The following is a 17,866-nucleotide window of genomic DNA, read 5'->3' as shown; positions in this document are numbered from 1 at the left end:
GAATGTTGCTCCTATTTGAGGTTCCGGAATCTTGCTACTCTTTGGGGATTCTGCATGGAATGTTGCTACTGTGGGGATTCCGGAATCTTGCTACTCTTTGGGGATTCTGCATAGAATGTTGCTCCTATTTGGGGTTCCGGAATCTTGCTACTCTTTGGGGATCTGCATGGAATGTTGCTCCTATTTGAGGTTCCGGAATCTTGCTACTCTTTGGGGATTCTGCATGGAATGTTGCTCCTATATGGGGTTCCGGAATCTTGCTAATCTGTGAAATTTTGGAATGTTGCTACTCTTTGGGTTTTGGCCAGGTACTAATGACCTGGATTGGCCACCGTGAGAAGGGGCTTGATGGACCTTTGGTCCGACCCAGTAAAGGCTATTCTTATGCTTTTATGCTGCTTTACGGGAGGGTCACCAGCAGGCTGGCTGTCTCTTCACCTACTGGTGGTCACTGGTGTTTCATGAGCCAAGAGCAGGACAACCCTAACTCCTGAATCTCAGGGCCTCAGGACTGTCATTTTTCTGGTGAAAGTCCTGGTGTGGGGGGAGTTTAATAACCCAAAAACCCCATACAGGGATGTGTGTTCTCTTAGGCCTCTGACTGCAGCTGTCCAGGTCTTGCTGTATATGGGAGGGATAGAATGTAGGAATCCCCTGAATTGTTCTGAAACTTCTGTGGGGTGGGGGGGGGGGGGGGAGGGAGGGGAGAGCAGGTGATCCAGCCCCGACTGGGAGCAGTCTCTGCGCATTGTGTAGCCCAGTTCTTCTGCCTCAGTCTGACCTCATCTGTGCTTTAAAAAAGACTGCGATAGCAAATGGCTGAGAAATCAACCACTTACTTGCTGTGCCAGAGAGAGACAAGCTTTAACCTCACTTTAATACGGAATGTGGCTCGCCTGAATGTTAATAAGGAAACAGGCAGAGCCAGGCAGGAGCATCTGTCTTATTGCATCAGCTCCGAAGGCCGCAGGCAGACAAGAGCCAGGAGGGGAAGAGGTGAGGGACTGGGGTTGTGCATCTGAGAAAAAGCAGAGCCAGGCTGTCTCTCTCCATCATACCGGGGAGTCTCTTGGCAGCAGGCGCTTAGAAGAAAGACTACAGGAAAGGAAGGGATGTGCTGTTTGCTTCAGGCACGTGACAAAGAGACATCTTTGATACTCATGGGAGGCATCGAACTGACAGATCCTGAGCAACCAAATAACACACCTGTACATCCAGAGCGCACACGCTGCATCCGCAAGGCAGATCAGCTGCAGCGCAGACAGGACAAACACACACACACACTCACAGCCCCAGCACAGAACAGGTGACGCAGGCTGCCTTCATCGCACACCGTCCCATCTGCCGCATCCCACTCCCAAAGCAAGTGTCATGCGAGAAATTCTGCGTCGCGCTGCCGACTTTGGTTTTCCAGTAAAGACAAATATTCTCTGTGGGCCTAATGGAACGATGAACCCGTTTGTGCGGTTCTGTGGAGAAGGTACTGAGAGTGTCATATCCGGGCCGCCTCCGCTCCCTGTCCGGACGGAGCCGGTCTCCTCTCGGCACGGTTTTACGGGCCATGAGGTCAGCTGGCATGGAAGCTTCTAGAGGTCGGAGGTCTGACGCTGTGTTATGTCACTGACAAGTAAGATGGGCTCGGTGGCATAGTAAGGGTGAGGGGCGTCCGGGGCGGTGGTTCCCCTCCCCCGCGGCATGCACACCCCTTTTCCCCAGGGAAATCTGGGCATCTGATAACCCTAGATCCAGCAGAGATTTTTGTGTAATTTTGTCAGCTTAGTGTGAAGCATTAATCAGGGCCAGTACTGAACTGTCTTTCACCCTTTAGGTTTCTCCCCTCTCCCCAATGTCTTCTAATCTGTAAAATAGGATGGAACAGTCTCTCGCTTCTCCCTCCGCCATTCACCCAAACCTGGAACGGGGACTGTTTTTTGTAACTGTCGCATATTCGCTGGATGTTCAGCCTTATCTGCTGTGAACCGCCTAGAACCATTCGTGGTCTGGCGGTATTTAAGAAATAAAATTATTATTATATTTATGGACTGGAGGGTGCTCACTACAGGAATGTGAAGACCCAATCTCAACACAGAGGCTTGCTTGTTGTGATCTTTGTGAGTTCCTTTTGTACTAGTCATAGTAAGATTGTAAATGACGGCAGAGAAAGACTAATATGGCCTATCACGTCTGTTCAGGGAGGTTTTGGGGGTTTCTAACTTCTGTTGTTAGGGCTGTACCTGTGGTTTTTCTTTCATCTCTTAGCCAGTCAAGGTACAAGTGCTGGGTAGGAGGGGCCAAGCCTTTGACTGACAACTGATGAATGCATACCACCCCCTCCCCCAAAGGCCTGCAACCTCTCACATCATGGACTCTTCAGCAGCTGTTGGAAAGCCACCTTGAAACTTAGAAACATAGAATATGACGGCAGAAAAGGGCTGACGGCCCAACAAGTCTGCCCACTTGAGAACCCTCCCTCCAACTAGTCTGCCCACTCAAGGACCCTTCCTCCCTGGAGTATCTATCGATTGAGCATAACTCTGTAGTACTCCCACTTGTTTGTCCCATCGACTCTTGAAGTCGAGCACGCTACTGGCCTCGACGACTTGGCGGGGTAGATCATTCCATCGATCAATTACCCGTTCGGTGAAGAAGTATTTCCTGGTGTCACCATGAAATCTTCCCCCCTTAAGTTTTAGTGGATGCCCTCTTGTCGCTGTGGGACCCTATAGAAAAAAGATTTCCTCTTCCACTTTGATGTGGCCCATGATGTATTTGAATGTTTCTATCATGTCCCCCCTTTCTCTGCGCTCTTCAAGAGAATATAAGCGCAGTCTGATCAGACGTTCTTTAAATCCTGAGACCATCCTAGTGGCCATTCTCTGTATCAACTCCATTCTCTTCACATCTTTTTGATAATGTGACCTCCAAAACTGGACACAGTACTCCAGGTGAGGTCTCACCATGGATCTGTATAACGGTAGTATGACTTCCGGCTTTCGGCTGATTTGTCTGGCCTTCGCTGAAGCTTTCTCCACCTGATTAGCAGCTTTCATATCTTCCCGGATGAGAACTCCCAAGTCCCTTTCTGCAGTAGTTCTTGTTAAGTTTTCACCATTCAAAGTGTATGTTTTGCATGGATTTCCGCTCCCAAGGTGCATTACTTTACATTTCTTGGCATTAAAGTTTAGTTGCCAAGTACTGGACCATTTTTCCAATACAAGCAGGTCTTGCTCCATAGTGTTGGGCCTGGTTGCACTGTCAGGTTTTGAGGCCCTGCCCACAACGCTGCATAGTTTAGCGTCGTCGGCAAATAGTGTAATTTTGCCTCGAAGTCCCTTTGGTACATTTCTGGCAGGGGTGCAGTGCATGGACTGAACTGGCCCTCAGATGGCCTGTCCCAGCAATATCAACTTAACCCAGTTCCAGGCTGGAGACCTTTTGGCCAGTCCTGGTTTTGAACTTACTTCCCAAAGGAGTGGGATTTGTAGTGCTTGATCTCAGTGCTGCAAGTCCTCTAATGCCCCAGGATGGAGTGGTGAAATCTCCAGGATTAAGGCCCCAGAAAAAGGAGGATGGATTGAGATATCCGTGTTTTACTTCCATTGAATGGAATGGAAGTAAAACCCAGATAGCGGATAGCGTAGCTGGTTTTAAGAAAGGCTTGGACAAGTTCCTGGAGGAAAAGTCCATAGTCTGTTATTGAGAAAGACATGGGGGAAGCCACTGCTTGCCCTGAATCGGTAGCCTGGAATGTTGCTACTCTGGGGATTCTGGAATCTTGCTACTCTTTGGGTATTCCGCACAGAATGTTGCGTCTATTTGGGGTTCCAGAATCTTGCTACTCTTTGGGGATTCCGCATGGAATGTTGCTCCTATTTGGGGTTCCGGAATCTTGCTACTCTTTGGGGATTCTGCATGGAATGTTGCTCCTATTTGGTGTTCCAAAATCTTGCTACTCTTTGGGGATTCCGCACGGAATGTTGCTCCTATTTGGGGTTCCGGAATCTTGCTACTCTTTGGGGATTCTGCATGGAATGTTGCTCCTATTTGGGGTTCCGGAATCTTGCTACTCTTTGGGGATTCCGCATGGAATGTTGCTCCTAGTTGGGGTTCTGGAATCTTGCTACTCTTTGGGGATTCTGCATGGAATGTTGCTCCTATTTGGGGTTCCGGAATCTTGCTACTCTTTGGGGATTCCGCATGGAATGTTGCTCCTAGTTGGGGTTCTGGAATCTTGCTACTCTTTGAGATTCTGGAATATTGCTACTCCTTGGTTTTTGGCCAGGTACTAGTGACCTGGATTGGCCACCGTGAGTACGGGCTACTGGGCTGGATGGACCATCAGTCTGACCCAGTAAGGCTATTCTTATATTCTTAAAACCAGCAGAGAGGTAGCCAACAGCAGCTGCTTATCAGTGCCTTCTCCCTCACGTTAATAACACTTCTACTAATGCATTTCCACGACTGTAGATCCCCCTCCTCACTCCCCCTCCCAGAAATGTAAATGATATCCACAGGACACTCGGCAGGAAATGAGAACAAGCTGGTACGAGCTGAAACATTCTGTGTGCAGATCTGCCAGGCCCAGGCGAGAGGTGACAGTAGCCGCATTTCAAACAGGTTGGCGTGCCATAAAGACGCCGGATGCAGCAGAATGAGAGCAGCGCAACTTTGCAGGAGGCGAGACAGGACATGCCAGGCTTTAGGCCACGTTGAGAGCTCGCCATCCTTTGATAATGGAAAAGGGTGAGGCTGGGAGAGAGCTTTACCACACTTCCCCTTGCAGTAGGACGTCTGTTTTTGGCCCGAGGAAAAGATCAACAGTTTCCTTGTTCATCTGAAGCCGTAGGTACCATCCCTAGATCTGTTTTTATCAAACCTACCGTTGCGAGCTAGAGGAGGGGGCTGAGATGGGTCCAGCAGCAGCAAAGGGCAGGTAACATTCAAGCAGTACATCCTGTGTACACTTACCCTGTTTCCCTGAAAATAAGAGCTAGCATGATTTTTAAAGATGCTCCTAATATAAGCCCTACCCCCAAAATAAGCCCTAGTTAAGATCAGCCCCCAACACTCCCCAACTCCATCCCTGACACTAGTGCTGCCCGATTCACTGAAAAAAATTGACTATTCAGCGACCCCCCACCCCGGTGAGGCCTGACATACCTCCGCTCTGAGGCTTCCTAAAGAAGCAGCGGTGGCAGCGCTCTGAACAGGCTCCTTCGCAGCCTTCCCCACCGGGGCCTTCCCTGATGACATCATCAGTGATGCGGCAGAGGGATGGCCCCGGCGGGGAAGACCTCAAAGCAGTCCATTCAGAGCACTGCCCCCACTGCTGTTTTTGGAGGCCTTGGAGGTATGTCAGTCTGAGGGTGGGTGGGGTTTTGCTGCACAGGGGGACGGGAGGGAGGGCTAGAAAGATGCTGCAGAAGAGGATGGGTGAGGGGAGGAAAGATGCTGCACATGGTGGTGGGGGGAGGGGGGGACGAGAAAGGAAAGAGAAAAGAATTGGGATGAAGGAGAGGAAGGGAGAGATGATTGTTGTACATGAATAAAAAAAAACATCCCCCCAAAATAAGCCCTAATGTGTTTTTTGGACCCAAAATTAATATAAGACACTGTCTTATTTTGGGGGAAACACGGGTATCACCTACATCGGCGCAAAGACCTGGAACAGCCTCCCGACAGCCAAAAATGGAGCCCCGTTATCTCAAGTTTTGAAAGAAACTAAAGACTCCTCTCTTCAACGCAATATATTCCATTGGACAGTCAGTAGCCGTCATCGTGCTGGTTGCAGGTTTCCGGGACTCGCTGCGTCTTTGTCGGGTAGAAACCGACGTTTCAGCCACCATGCTGTGGCTTTCTTCAGGGTATGCTGTGAGGTCTGCAGTTTGTCTTTGTAAACAGTGGGTTTATTGACCTGATTGGGAACAGGGCAGTCCACCCATCTGAATTTTGGCGGGAAAGTCAGTTGGTCAGAAATTTGAATATTGTTGTGAAAGTCCATAGAATGGAAAAGTCTCAGTAACCTGTTCTAACTCTCAGATTTCCTCCCCTCCGATGCAAATTGTACTTCAGATATCTCCTCCATATATTCCCTGTTAGAGGACTTCACCCCTCCTTTCTCCCCTGCTATCCCTCCTCTCACCCATTTCTCCCATCTTTTGCTAGTTCTTGAATTTTACGTCGCCTTGAACCTATGTACGTTTAGAGCGACTCACAAATCGTAGATTAGATTAGATTACACCTGTAATCACTTCAGAAAGCACTGAATGATGTGAACATGTATGCACATTAACGGGGGGGGGGGGGGGGGGAAACCATAGTATTTTACAAAATATGCCCAAGAAAGCAGTGTCAGGGGCAATTGTGTCTACTCGGCCAGACATTGATTTATAGTTCAGGAGGTCCAGCACATCTCCAGCCTTCCTTCTTCCCAACTTTTGTCAATGCTGCCACTGGCCCCAACGCCAGGCACACTGTGGTACCCGTCATGTAGTTGTGTGTTCTCACACCCTAAAAAAAACACCCAAGGCACACCCGCCAATGAAGTAATTTGAGCACTGGGGCAGGTAATCATTCCAAATATTGCTTCTAAAGAAGCCAGCTAGAGCAACCCACTGCACCCTATGTTTCCTCATATCCAAACCTTTTTAAAACCCCGCTAAGCTAACTGACTTCACATTCTCCAGCAAAGAATTCCAGAGTTTAATTACACATTGTGTGAAGAAATATTTTCTCTGGTTTGTTTTAAATCTACTACTTAGTAGCTTCATCGCATGTCCCCTAATCCTAGTAATTTTGGGAAGAGTGGAATGTTTATTTATTTATTTTTTTAATTTATCTGGATACTCCCTTTCAACAGCTGTCTCAGCGGTGTTTATCCGGATAGAAGGTGCTTTTAATTTATAACATTTTTATTGATGAAATCAGTAAATATACAATAATATAATACAATAAAATAGTCATTAAATTAAAATTCATCATATTAATTTCTATCAAATATCTTTCATTTCTTCAAAATATATTTCCAAAATAACCATTATATCTCTCAATACCCTCCCCTAATTCCTAACCCCCTTCCCTTTTCCCTATTCACCCCCCCCCCTAAATTTAGTTTATAACATTTTATTGAAGGAATCATATTAAACCCCCCAAACCCAATGAAAGTTGACAAAAATAAAGAATAATAATAAAAAAATAAAGAACTGGAATTTTAAATAAACAATCATAGCTTCAATGTAAATCATTAAGAATTGAACTTTTTGCCTTTAGAAGGTGCTTTTAAATAGGCCCAAAGCTTTTTGGGGCATTAGACTAGAATTCTGTGACCGTTTTCAGTGAATCTTCTGGTCGTCTCTTCAGCTTGGGCCTCTGTCAGTCTGTCTCTCCCCTACCAACCTTCTTGGAGTTCCACTGAAAAGTGAGGGATCAATTGGGTTCATGCCCCTCTGTAACCTGGTGATGGATTTAGCCGCACTGGAGCTGATATGGGGGCAGGAGCGTGCTGATGTTGCCGAGAGGCCCGGCGTGCTGTCGGTTGGGTGAAGGGAGTGCAAAGAGAGCCGTGCAGGTGTTTCAGTGGGATTCAGAGAGGAAGGCTGGGGGGCCCAACCTGTGGTTTACGGCTGTGTATAGAAAGGATGCGGGAGGGGGGGGGTGACAGACAGGCTTACACATCCGCTGAGATGCACCCCCACACACTCAGCGACTGACACACACGGTGCCACGGGCGTGCGGTACCACAGAGCTACAAATGACAGAAGCACAAACTGTCTCCTCTATACCACCCCGTCTCCTCACTCTCTCCCCCCCACCGCCCGTCTGCCACTTAGCTGCATCTGTGAATAGATGAAGGACTCAGCATCAAGTGCTGATTCTTCTCTCTCTCTCTCATACGCATGCATCCGGCGATACAGAACACAGAGCGCAAGCCCTAGTCTGTGCGAGAAGAGGATAAAAAGAGAGAGTTTATGGCTTATTACTTTTCCTGCAATGGGCTTCTGAGTAGACCGGCTTTGGTCTTAACCTGTCATTTTCTTTAAATAATTCAGGAACTTAGTCTCAACAAAAGCACTAAAGATTTCTGCTCAAGCCATGAAGCAAAAAACCCCCACAAAAAACCTGTTTTGAAACGTTTACCCAAGTGGCCACGGCTGCCATTGTGGACTGTAGTGAATGAGGGTGCTGTGCTGTTTGTAATAGGAACTATGCCAGAGAAACACCATCTTATAAATTAGGATTCTATTTGGGAGCCTTTTTGGACCACATTGTCTCCGGTGGCCCGTAGCCGCCTTTTGAACTGCTAGCCCCTTGGTATTTGTATTGCATATCTAGTTTCTCAATAAATTATTATTATTTTTTTTTTAATTGTTTAGCATCAGTGAGAGTGGGTGGGGGGAAGAATGGATTATCGGTGGGGTAGGTTTGTCGGTTTTTGGTGTGAAATTTTGAGCTGCCTTGTTGCTCTTTGACCTTGTTTTGGATTGTTGTTTTTCTTGGTGCTCAATAAAATATATTTGATGATAAATTAGGATTCTTGTTCTGAAGAGCAGACCCAGAGGAGCGCCGTCGGAGGGGGGGGGGAGCGCTTTATGAAAAGGGTTCCTACTTGTCTCTCCCAAAGCAAATGAAGATAAAGAGTTCAGAGAGCGACAAACAAGAGATCCAAGAAAAAGAAAAGCTAAGAACTCAGGCTGACATTTGGGAGATAATAAATTTTTCCACTGAGGAGTTACCGGTAGATTTTATCATCCTAATGAACCTTTGCAGACATTAAGAAGTTTTCTAAGGCAAGAATGGATTTAACCCTTTCCAATCCAGCCAAGTTTGGATGGAGAAAATAAAAGTACTTTGAAGTGTATCCCGTTATATCAGTGGTTCCCAAACCTGTCCTGGGGAACCCCAGCCAGTCAGCTTTTCAAGATATCCCTAATGAATATGCATGAGAGAGATTTGCATACCTGTCACTTCCATTATGTGCAAATCTCTCTCATGCATATTCATTAGGGATATCTTGAAAACCTGACTGGCTGGGGGTCCCCCAGGACAGGTTTGGGAACCACTGCGTTATATCCTCACCAAATCCAGGGTCCTTTTTAGTAAGGCGCGCTCACCGATTTAGCGCCCGCTAAATGCTAAAGCACCCGTAGAATATAATCTTTAGCACGCGATAAATCGGTGAGCGCACCTTAATAAAAGCACCCCTTAGTTCAGGGATCTCAAAGTCCCTCCTTGAGGGCCGCAATCCAGTCAGGTTTTCAGGATTTCCCCAATGAATATGCATTGAAAGCAGTGCTTGCACATAGATCTCATTCTCATGCATATTCATTGGGGAAATCCTGAAAACCCGACTGGATTGCTGCCCTCAAGGAGGGACTTTGAGACCCCTGGTCTAGATCAGGGGTGGGCAACTCCGGTCCTCGAGGGCCAGAATCCAGTCGGGTTTTCAGGATTTCCCCAATGAATTAGGGTTATGGCCTAGGGCAGGGGTAGGCAATTCCAATCCTCGAGAGCCAGAGCCAGGTCAGGTTTTCAGGATATCTACAATAAATATGCATGAGATAGATTTGCATCTCAAGGAGGCAGTGCATGCAAATCCGTCTCATACATATTCATTGTGGAGATCCTGAAACCTGACCTGGCTCCGGCTCTCGCGGACTGGAATTGCCTACCCCAGGTCTAGGGCAGTGGTCTCAAACTCGTGGCCCAGGGGCCACATGCAGCCTTCCAGGTACCATTTTGAGGCCCTCAGTATGTTTATCATAACCACAAAAATAAAATAAAACAGTTTATTGATCATATGTCTCTTTAGCTGTAAATGACAATATTATTATTAAGATTTAGCCAAAAGGAAAGATTTATAAACTATAAAAAGTTTTTACCTCATGCAAAATTGTCATTTCTTTAATAAGACATTAACTATTTTTTCTGAGGCCCTCCAAGTACCTACAAATTCAAAATGTGGCTCTGCAAAGGGTTTGAGTTTGAGACCATTGATTCTAGGGTTACCATATGGCTCCAGAAAAAGGAGGATGGATTGAGACATCCGGGTTTTACTTCTACTGACAGTAATGGAAGTAAAACCCAGATGTCTCAATCCATCCTCCTTTTTCTGGAGCCATATGGTAACCCTATACCCCAGGGATCTAAAAGTCCCTCCTTGAGGGCCGCAATCCAATCGGTTTTTCAGGATTTCCCCAATAAATATGCATTGAAAGCAGTGCATACACATAGATCTCATGCATTCATTAGGGAAATCCTGAAAAAACGACTGGATTGCGGCCCTCTAGGAGGGACTTTAAGACCCCTGCTATACCCTGATTATCACTTCAGGAGACCCTATAGGTTTTCAGTTACCATGTGATAGGTTCAGGAGAAGGTCTGGCTTCCTATCCCATTTTTAAGTAGGATTGTTGAAAAAATCCCAAATGGTGGTCTCTGCAGTTCTCAGAGGCTACCCAGTTCCAGACTGGAGATTTTGGGCAGTCCTGGATATCTGAGCACCACCTCATCCTGGTGCATTATGGGACTTGCAACACTGATTTCAATGGTCAGAATCAGGCACTACAAATCCCACGCTGCTTTGTAATGTAAATTGAAAACCAGGACTGGCTATGAAGCCCCAGCTTGGAACTGGGTAACTTGGAATCTGTGAGTTCTGCTTCCATATAGAAGACTTTTTAAGTTTAAATGTTATCATGAGTGCTTCCATATGACATTGTGCCAAAAAGTGAGGGGAGCAGGTGGAGCCATTTGTGATAAGGCACAGGGGAGGGAAGTCATCAGAGGACAGAGTATGATTAGTGGGATTTTATTAGTATGCATCTTTGTGCCCTGTGCCACAGCTCCTCTGGCACCTCTATCTCCCTGTCTCTGTTTACCTGCAGGCCTATTGTGCGGGGGGAAATAAAGTTTTGAAAGCAACATTTTGGGAGAGGGATACCTAGATATCACCGAATAGCCTGGCCCGCCTTTATGTGCAAAACCATTCCGTGGAGTCAGGGAGGTGAGCGTGTCAGAGGCCTGCAATCTCCTGACAGCAGCATTTCTAAGTTAAACTGTGCTTCACACAGGGAAAGAGAGAGGGTGGGGGGGGGAGGTCCTGCCAAGCAATTTTCCACTGGAAGAGGGCAGGAGATGCTTAAGGAGCTGGTCAACCAGGGCACCTTCTTCTGCCAGGCTGATTGCCATCCTTGGAAAGGGCTGAGAACCACAGCAAAAATTCTGCAGCCTGGCCTAGAAGCTTGGTGGGGGAGAGGACAGTGCATCGAGGACTGGAGGGAAGAGGCGCTTGTTGTCTGTCACATTCGTAGGGGGGGGGGAATCAGACTTGCGCAGACTTAAAAACAAAACTGGAGAGGCCTAGGGAATGCAAGCATTTGAATTCTTCCTATCTTCTTTTCACAGATAACAAGCCCCAGCCATGCAGTCTTTTCGAGAAAGGTGTGGTTTCCATGGCAACCAGCCGAACTACCAGCAGGTTTCACAAGATTCATCACGCCTGGAGAATTACAGGCATCAAAGTCAGCCAGGGCTGAACTGTGAGCGCCAGAGGCTGGTGGCCAAGGAGTACTACAACCAGCAGTCTTACCAAGGGTATGAAAACAGGGCCGCGGAGAAGTATCACAGGGGCAGCAAGCAATTGCCCGGCCAGCAGCTGCAAGGCCGGCCCTCGTTCTCAAACTATGGCATCCAGGAGAACAAAAGCTACCCGACAGCACAGTACTCTGGGGAGGAGAGTCTACAGAACTGGGGAGCCTCTCCGCAGCAGTCTTTGGTTGGGGACTTGGCGAAGTACGAAGCGGACCTGATGAAAAAGGCCGCTGCTGGTCCCTCTGGCAGCCGGCAGTACCAGGAGCAAGCTGCCCAGCTTTCGTTCAGAGCCCATTCCCTTCACCTCCCTCAGCAGTCCACTGTGCCATACCCCAAGCTTCAGCGGCAGAAGATCCAGAACGAGGTCTCGGCCCCTCCCTTGCCCTTTTCCCAAAGTACTCACTTCACGCAGCATTCCCAGACATTTCCAGCCTCCTTGACGTACTCCTCTGCTCAAGGGGCTACGCAGAGCGTCCATTCCTACAAAAGCTGCACCGCCCCGTCCAACCAGCACCATGAACGGGTGCTTCCAAGTGCTAGCATGGCCCCTGGCCAAAGGGTGCAGAGCCTGCATGGCTATCAGCCAAATAGGATTGGATATGACCAGTCGCAGCAACAGCAGCAACAGCCCTTGGCCAGCAGACATCATGGCCAAGAAACGATTCATTACCAAAACCTTACGAAATATCAACATTATAACCAGCCAGGCCAAACCTATTGCCAGTCAGAAGCTCCTGTGCGAACCCCAGAGCAATACTACCAGACATTTAGTCCCGGCTCAAGCCATTCACCAGCCCGGTCAGTAGGCAGATCCCCATCATATAGCTCCACGCCTTCTCCGCTGATGCCAAACCTTGAGAACTTCCAGTATAACCAACAGTCTCTCAACAGTGGAGCGTTCCCGGCAGGCATCGCAGAACATAGTCACTTTATGCCCCTACTGAATCCTTCCCCGACAGATACATCCAGTCCAGACCCTCAGTCCGGGAACTGCAAAAACTTACGAAAGGATAAAATTGCAGAGAAGCTGCTGTCTGACCTCAATCTGCAAAGCCTTACCGCACTAACATCTCAAGTGGACAACATCTCCAATGCTGTCCAACTTCTTTCCAAATCCGGGATGCCTCAAAAGAAGAACATCAAAACTCCTGCCAGAACACCAGAGCAGCTAAAAGGCCAGCACTGCAGTCCAGAGAGCAGTACGTACTCTGCCGAACAGATAGGGACCCCCATGTCGGAACCTCTAGGAACACCTCAGTCAGTTCACACTGAAGCCCTCGATGCTGATTACCTCAGTGGCTCGGAAGACCAGCTGGAAAGGAGCTACCTTTATTGCAGCTCAAGCAGGAGTCCGGCGAGAGCCAGCAACTGCAAGACCAAGCCCGAGTCTGTATCGACCTGTTCCTTGACTTCGCCAGATGATTTGTCCACCAAATCAGACGATTCCTTCCAGAGCATCCATGCCACCTTACCCTTGGAAACGTTGGCCAAATATGTGAGCAATGAGAGGGAATGTCCCCAGTTAATGGTGGGTTCTCTGTCCCAGGAAGACCTTTCCTCTGAAATGATTGCCCTACAAGAGGCAATTGATAATGACAAGACAGACAAAGTCTGGAGTAGCTCGTCTGCCTTAGAAAAAAATGACTCCATAAAATCCCCTTTGCACTTAGAAAATCATAGACCGTGTCTAGACCCCTCAGCACAGAGCTCCTGGTCCAACCAAGGGGATACCAGTGCAGTTACTGAGGCTTTAAAACTAGACAAACCCCCAATAAAAAGCAATTGTAAGGAATTTAGTGATGGACCTTATGAGAACACTCCAGTACAGTTCCCAGCGGCTGAAACGAAGAATGTCCAGATGGTAGCAAGCACTCCTGCCTCTTCTGCCAGCTATAGCTGCTATTCAAACACCACAGCAAACTCCATGTGTTCCAAGACCGCAGACCATTTTGTCTGGCCAGACAAGAGCATTGAATCTTGCTTGAGGTGGAAAGAACTACAGCTGGGCCTGAACTCCTCAGACCTTCCAAAGGGTTTGTTTCAAAGCAAGTTTGTTGGGTCTGACAAAGAGAAAAAAAATGCCTGCCCTTTAATCTTCCAGGGTGATGACCCACCGATGGACATTGAACCAAGCGAAGACTTCAACAAGGAAGAGAAGGAGGGAGAGAACTTGTCTTTCAGGGAAGACGGCAAAACTGATAGTGAACTATGGCTTGAGGACGCCAGGCAGTGCTGCGACAGTGATGAATTTCAAGAGATCTCAATGATAGCTTCTCCAGACCTGAAGGAGTCTGATTTGGAACCTGAAGATTATTCACCTCTGTGTGACTTGACCAGCTTGGAGAGGAAGTCAGTGATTTACGAGGCATCTCTTCCCAAATCTTCAGAGAAAACGCCAGCGGTGTCTTCCAAGGATGGCCAGGAAGCTGCATCGGAAAGCATAAATGCAGAGGAGAAAGAGAACTCAGTTCCTTCCCCTCACCTGTCTGGCCAGTCTGTGATTCTCTTGGGTCCAGCAGTAGGCACTGACTCTAAAGTGAAGAGTTGGTTTGAATCGTCTCTGCCTCACATGAATCCTGAAGAAGAAATAGGAGGGAATGAAGACACAGATGTAGAGAAAACAGAAGACCAAGAAGCTCCCTTGGCTGTGCCATTACAAGATCAAAAGGCACCTGAAGACACATCACAAATAATGGCAGAGGAACTCTTGAAGGCCAAGTCTCTGCGCACCAAGAGAATTCCCTGCAGGGTGTTGGAGGGAGATGAGTGCAAAGAACCATTGCAGACCTCTGTGAAAGACCTACAGGCAGCTAATGATCCAGACGACAAAGGCAGAGTCCTGGAGATCCCGTCAGAACCAACTATATGTAAAAGCTCATATGGGCAAACTGCTAAAGTAACTTCGGAAGACCTACCAGCCAGGATGTGCACACGCTCCTTCTCGGCTTCAGCTGACTCTAAAGCAAACGGCCCACTGAGTGGACTAAAAGCGTCCCATCAAGACAAGTTAACCAAAAGAGGTGCATTCATTATGAAGCAGAAAGTTGTGTTCAAAGCAGGGAAACGGACCAGGAAGGTGACTCCAAAAGCAATCCAGGCTTCCAGTGATCAGAATGCTTTCCCATATCCCAATGTGGTGCAGAACAGTGAACCCGGTGACCAGGATGCCAAAGACATGGGTCCGAAAAATGTAACTGTGAAAGACCAGAGGTCCATGATACTGAGGTCCAGAACCAGGACTCAGGAGCTGTTTCACGTGAAGAAGAGGAGAGAGAAACGAACAGGAGACAGCAGGCACAAACACCGCAGAACCGCCAAGAAAATCGTTCCCAACCACTACATTTCGTCTGCTGCTTTCAAGATTCCTGCTCCCAACGCTCCGAGAGCAGGGAAAGGGAGCAAGAGGGCGAAGCTGCCCAAATCCGGAGCCGGGGTCGGTGGGAAAACGTCAGAGCGCCCTCTGCACTCCCTGAAAAGAAAGTCAGCTTTCATTTCTCCAGTACCTGCAAAGAAAAGAAGCTTAATCTTGAGGAGTGCAAGCGTAAAGGAGGAGAAATCAGAGACCCCACCCAGTCTGTTTAAAAAAATGCCATTGTCGAAAAAGGAAAAAGCTAAGCTCCCTGGGAGGAAATCCTGTGAAGTCATTGTAAAATGTCCAGTGGCCAAAGGCACACCTGACGGGTGTCTTAAATTCTCTTCTCGTGCCACGTTCCAGGGGCCTGTGAAGACTAAGGTGTTACCACCACGGAAGGGTCGAGGCCTCAAACTGGAAGCGATTGTGCAAAAAATTGCATCACCTAATTTGAAGAAGTTTGCCTGCACCGCCGCTGCCACCTTAGCCGCGGTCGGCACCACAGCCCGCGGGACCTTCAAGAGTGCCGCATCAGACACAGAGCGAACCTTAAGGCATGCAGGCGTGGCCTCAGTGATGGAGGAAGTTAGGCCAGTGGACCAAGACCCCGTACAAAAAGCATTTGCGGCAAAGAGGGGGGAGCAGTCGTGCAGAAACTCAACAAAGAGATCTTTAAAAGGAAGGCCAGTGAGTGGGAGGAAATTACCCTCCGACTGTCACAAGGCCGAAACCTACTTGTCTCCTGAGACAATGCAGCACAGCGGTGAGACCAGTATGACAGCAAAGTGTGTCAGCCTTGGCCCGAAGAGGAGGAGCAGGAAAGGGAAGCCTGCCGTTCTCAGCAAAGCCAAAAGTACACAGGATACCCCTGTACGTGTATCTCCCTCTGCTCACTCGACTCCTAAGGAAGGAGTAGTGTCAGGAAACACCCTAGCTACGTATGTGAAAGACAGGCCTGGAGAAGGTAAACAGCCAAAGACGGAAGACCAGCAGTTTCTGTCCGAAAAAGGAGAAGGGAGGTGTTCTCAAACGCGGGCGCAGAAGCGCGTCAATCACGCCAGCTTCAACGGCTATTCCAAGAGGCAAAGGAAGAGCCTCTCTCGGAAGAAGTCGAACAGCAGGGCCCGGAGGAGGCGCCAGGCCCCGCTGGTTAACCCCATCGAGCCGGAAATTAAGCTGAAGTATGTGTCGTGCAAGCCACTGCGGGTGGACAACCGAGCCAAGCCCTTTGTCCCTTACATTCGGGTAGAAAAGAGAAATGAGTTCACCACAAGCTGTGACATCATCAACTTCCTGGGGGAGGAGTCCAGATTTCACCTGGAGCAAGGCTCGGCGCTGGCTGGTGCCCCAGCCAGTAAGATCACCCTGCCCCCCTCCTCCGTAATGCAGCTGGGGCCATTGGTGTCCAAGGCCTTAAGTACGAGCTGCATTGTGTGTTGCCTGTGCTGGAATCCTGCCAATTACAAAGACCTTGGAGACCTCTGTGGGCCTTACTACCCCGAGGACTGTCTGCCAAAAAAGAAATCAAAGCCCAAGGATAGGGTGAGGGCAGACAGCCAAGGAGGAGAGGCGCCACAGCCACACTCCACAGAAAGAACACTCAAAGTGTCAGATAGTAACTGTACCCTCAACGGGAAACAGCCCAAGATGGACAATGCCTGTGCTGACACAGGCAAGCAGAGCAGCCTCCGGTCCAGTACGAGGGGCATGTACAGAAAACTGCAGAGCTGCTACTGTTGCAACAGGAAGGCTGAGGGCGAGGAGGCCGAGAAGCCCAAGAGACATCAATGCAGCAAAGCATCCGAGCCCCTGCCTGAGGAGCCCTCGGTGGAGACGCAGGAACACTGGGTGCACGAGGCCTGTACTGTATGGGCCGGTGGGGTTTATCTCATAGCTGGCAAGCTATATGGACTCAAAGAGGCCATCGAGGTGGCTGCGGATGTGGTAAGTTTGTTTCTCATTAGGATTTGCTGTACCTCGTTCTTCAGAATGTCTAAATTGGGGCTACTCTTTAATTCAGTACTGTTTGTTAATTAGAAATGTAATCCTTCTCCCTCGCATGGGTTGCAAAATGTGATGAGCTGTTGGGGCCGTGGCCCTAACCAGTGGTGTAGTAAGGGTAGAAGACGTCCGGGGTGGTGGCCCCCCCTGCACCCACAGCTCCTTTCTGTCCCCATTCCATACTTGCGCTTCCCCCTTCCCCGTACCTCTTAATCTTCGCCAGCGCGAGTGGCTTCTGCAAGCATGCTCCTTGCGCCAGCGTTGGATTCCCTCTGACCTCACCTCCTGGCCCCGTGACCCGGAAGTGATTCAGAGGGGAACCAGGCCGGCATGAGCAACAGACAGAAGTATAGGAGGGATGGGATGGGGAAAGGAGGGATAGCGCAAGGATGGTATGGTGTGATAGGGCGGGGCGGAGAGGTGCCAACAGCCCCACCGACTTGTTGCCCGGGGGGGGGGGTCTGCTCCTTCCTTATTACGCCACTGGACCCAACTAACTTTTTGCCCCATGTACTGATCTACCTGTAGTAGCAACCCTATTGAAAGTCCATTGTAACTTCCAGGGTACCTGAGTCAACCTCTTGTAACGTGATCCGACCTTGAACTGAATAGGTAAAGGCGGAATAGAAAATCAGATTAATGTAACATATCGTAGCGACTAGGGGTGGAAAGAGAGGGGGTGTTTGGCCCCCCCTCAACCAAACAGGGGTTCTGCTGCCAAAGTTCAAACACTTTCGTGTCCCCAGTAAGATCCGGTTGGAGGGTGTTAACCCCTCCATATTGTAAAGGTTTTCAATCCCAGCTAAAAAAGCCAAGAAGAGGTTGTCCTTGGCTCAGGGCTCAGGGCTCAGACCTTACATTTGCTCTTAGACCAATGGCTGAGAAGTTCATGTCTCTGCAGTTTATTGGTTGATACCAGGTTTT

General features: G+C 48.7%; 1 protein-coding gene across 3 annotated transcripts in view; it reads left to right on the top strand.

The window, feature by feature from the left end:
* Positions 1 to 17,866, top strand: part of RAI1 (retinoic acid induced 1) — a 305,607-nt gene that overhangs the window by 264,450 nt on the left and 23,291 nt on the right. For all 3 annotated transcript variants that reach the window (XM_033963665.1, XM_033963668.1, XM_033963666.1), the window contains one exon: positions 11,404 to 16,885. In XM_033963665.1, coding sequence (XP_033819556.1) covers positions 11,420 to 16,885 — 5,466 coding nt within the window. In that variant the 5' untranslated portion in view covers positions 11,404 to 11,419. The remainder of the gene's footprint in view (positions 1 to 11,403; positions 16,886 to 17,866) is intronic.

Source organism: Geotrypetes seraphini, chromosome 11 (assembly GCF_902459505.1).
Source record: "Geotrypetes seraphini chromosome 11, aGeoSer1.1, whole genome shotgun sequence".
NCBI classification, from domain to species: domain Eukaryota; kingdom Metazoa; phylum Chordata; class Amphibia; order Gymnophiona; family Dermophiidae; genus Geotrypetes; species Geotrypetes seraphini.
This window is presented reverse-complemented; position numbering and strand designations above follow the sequence as displayed.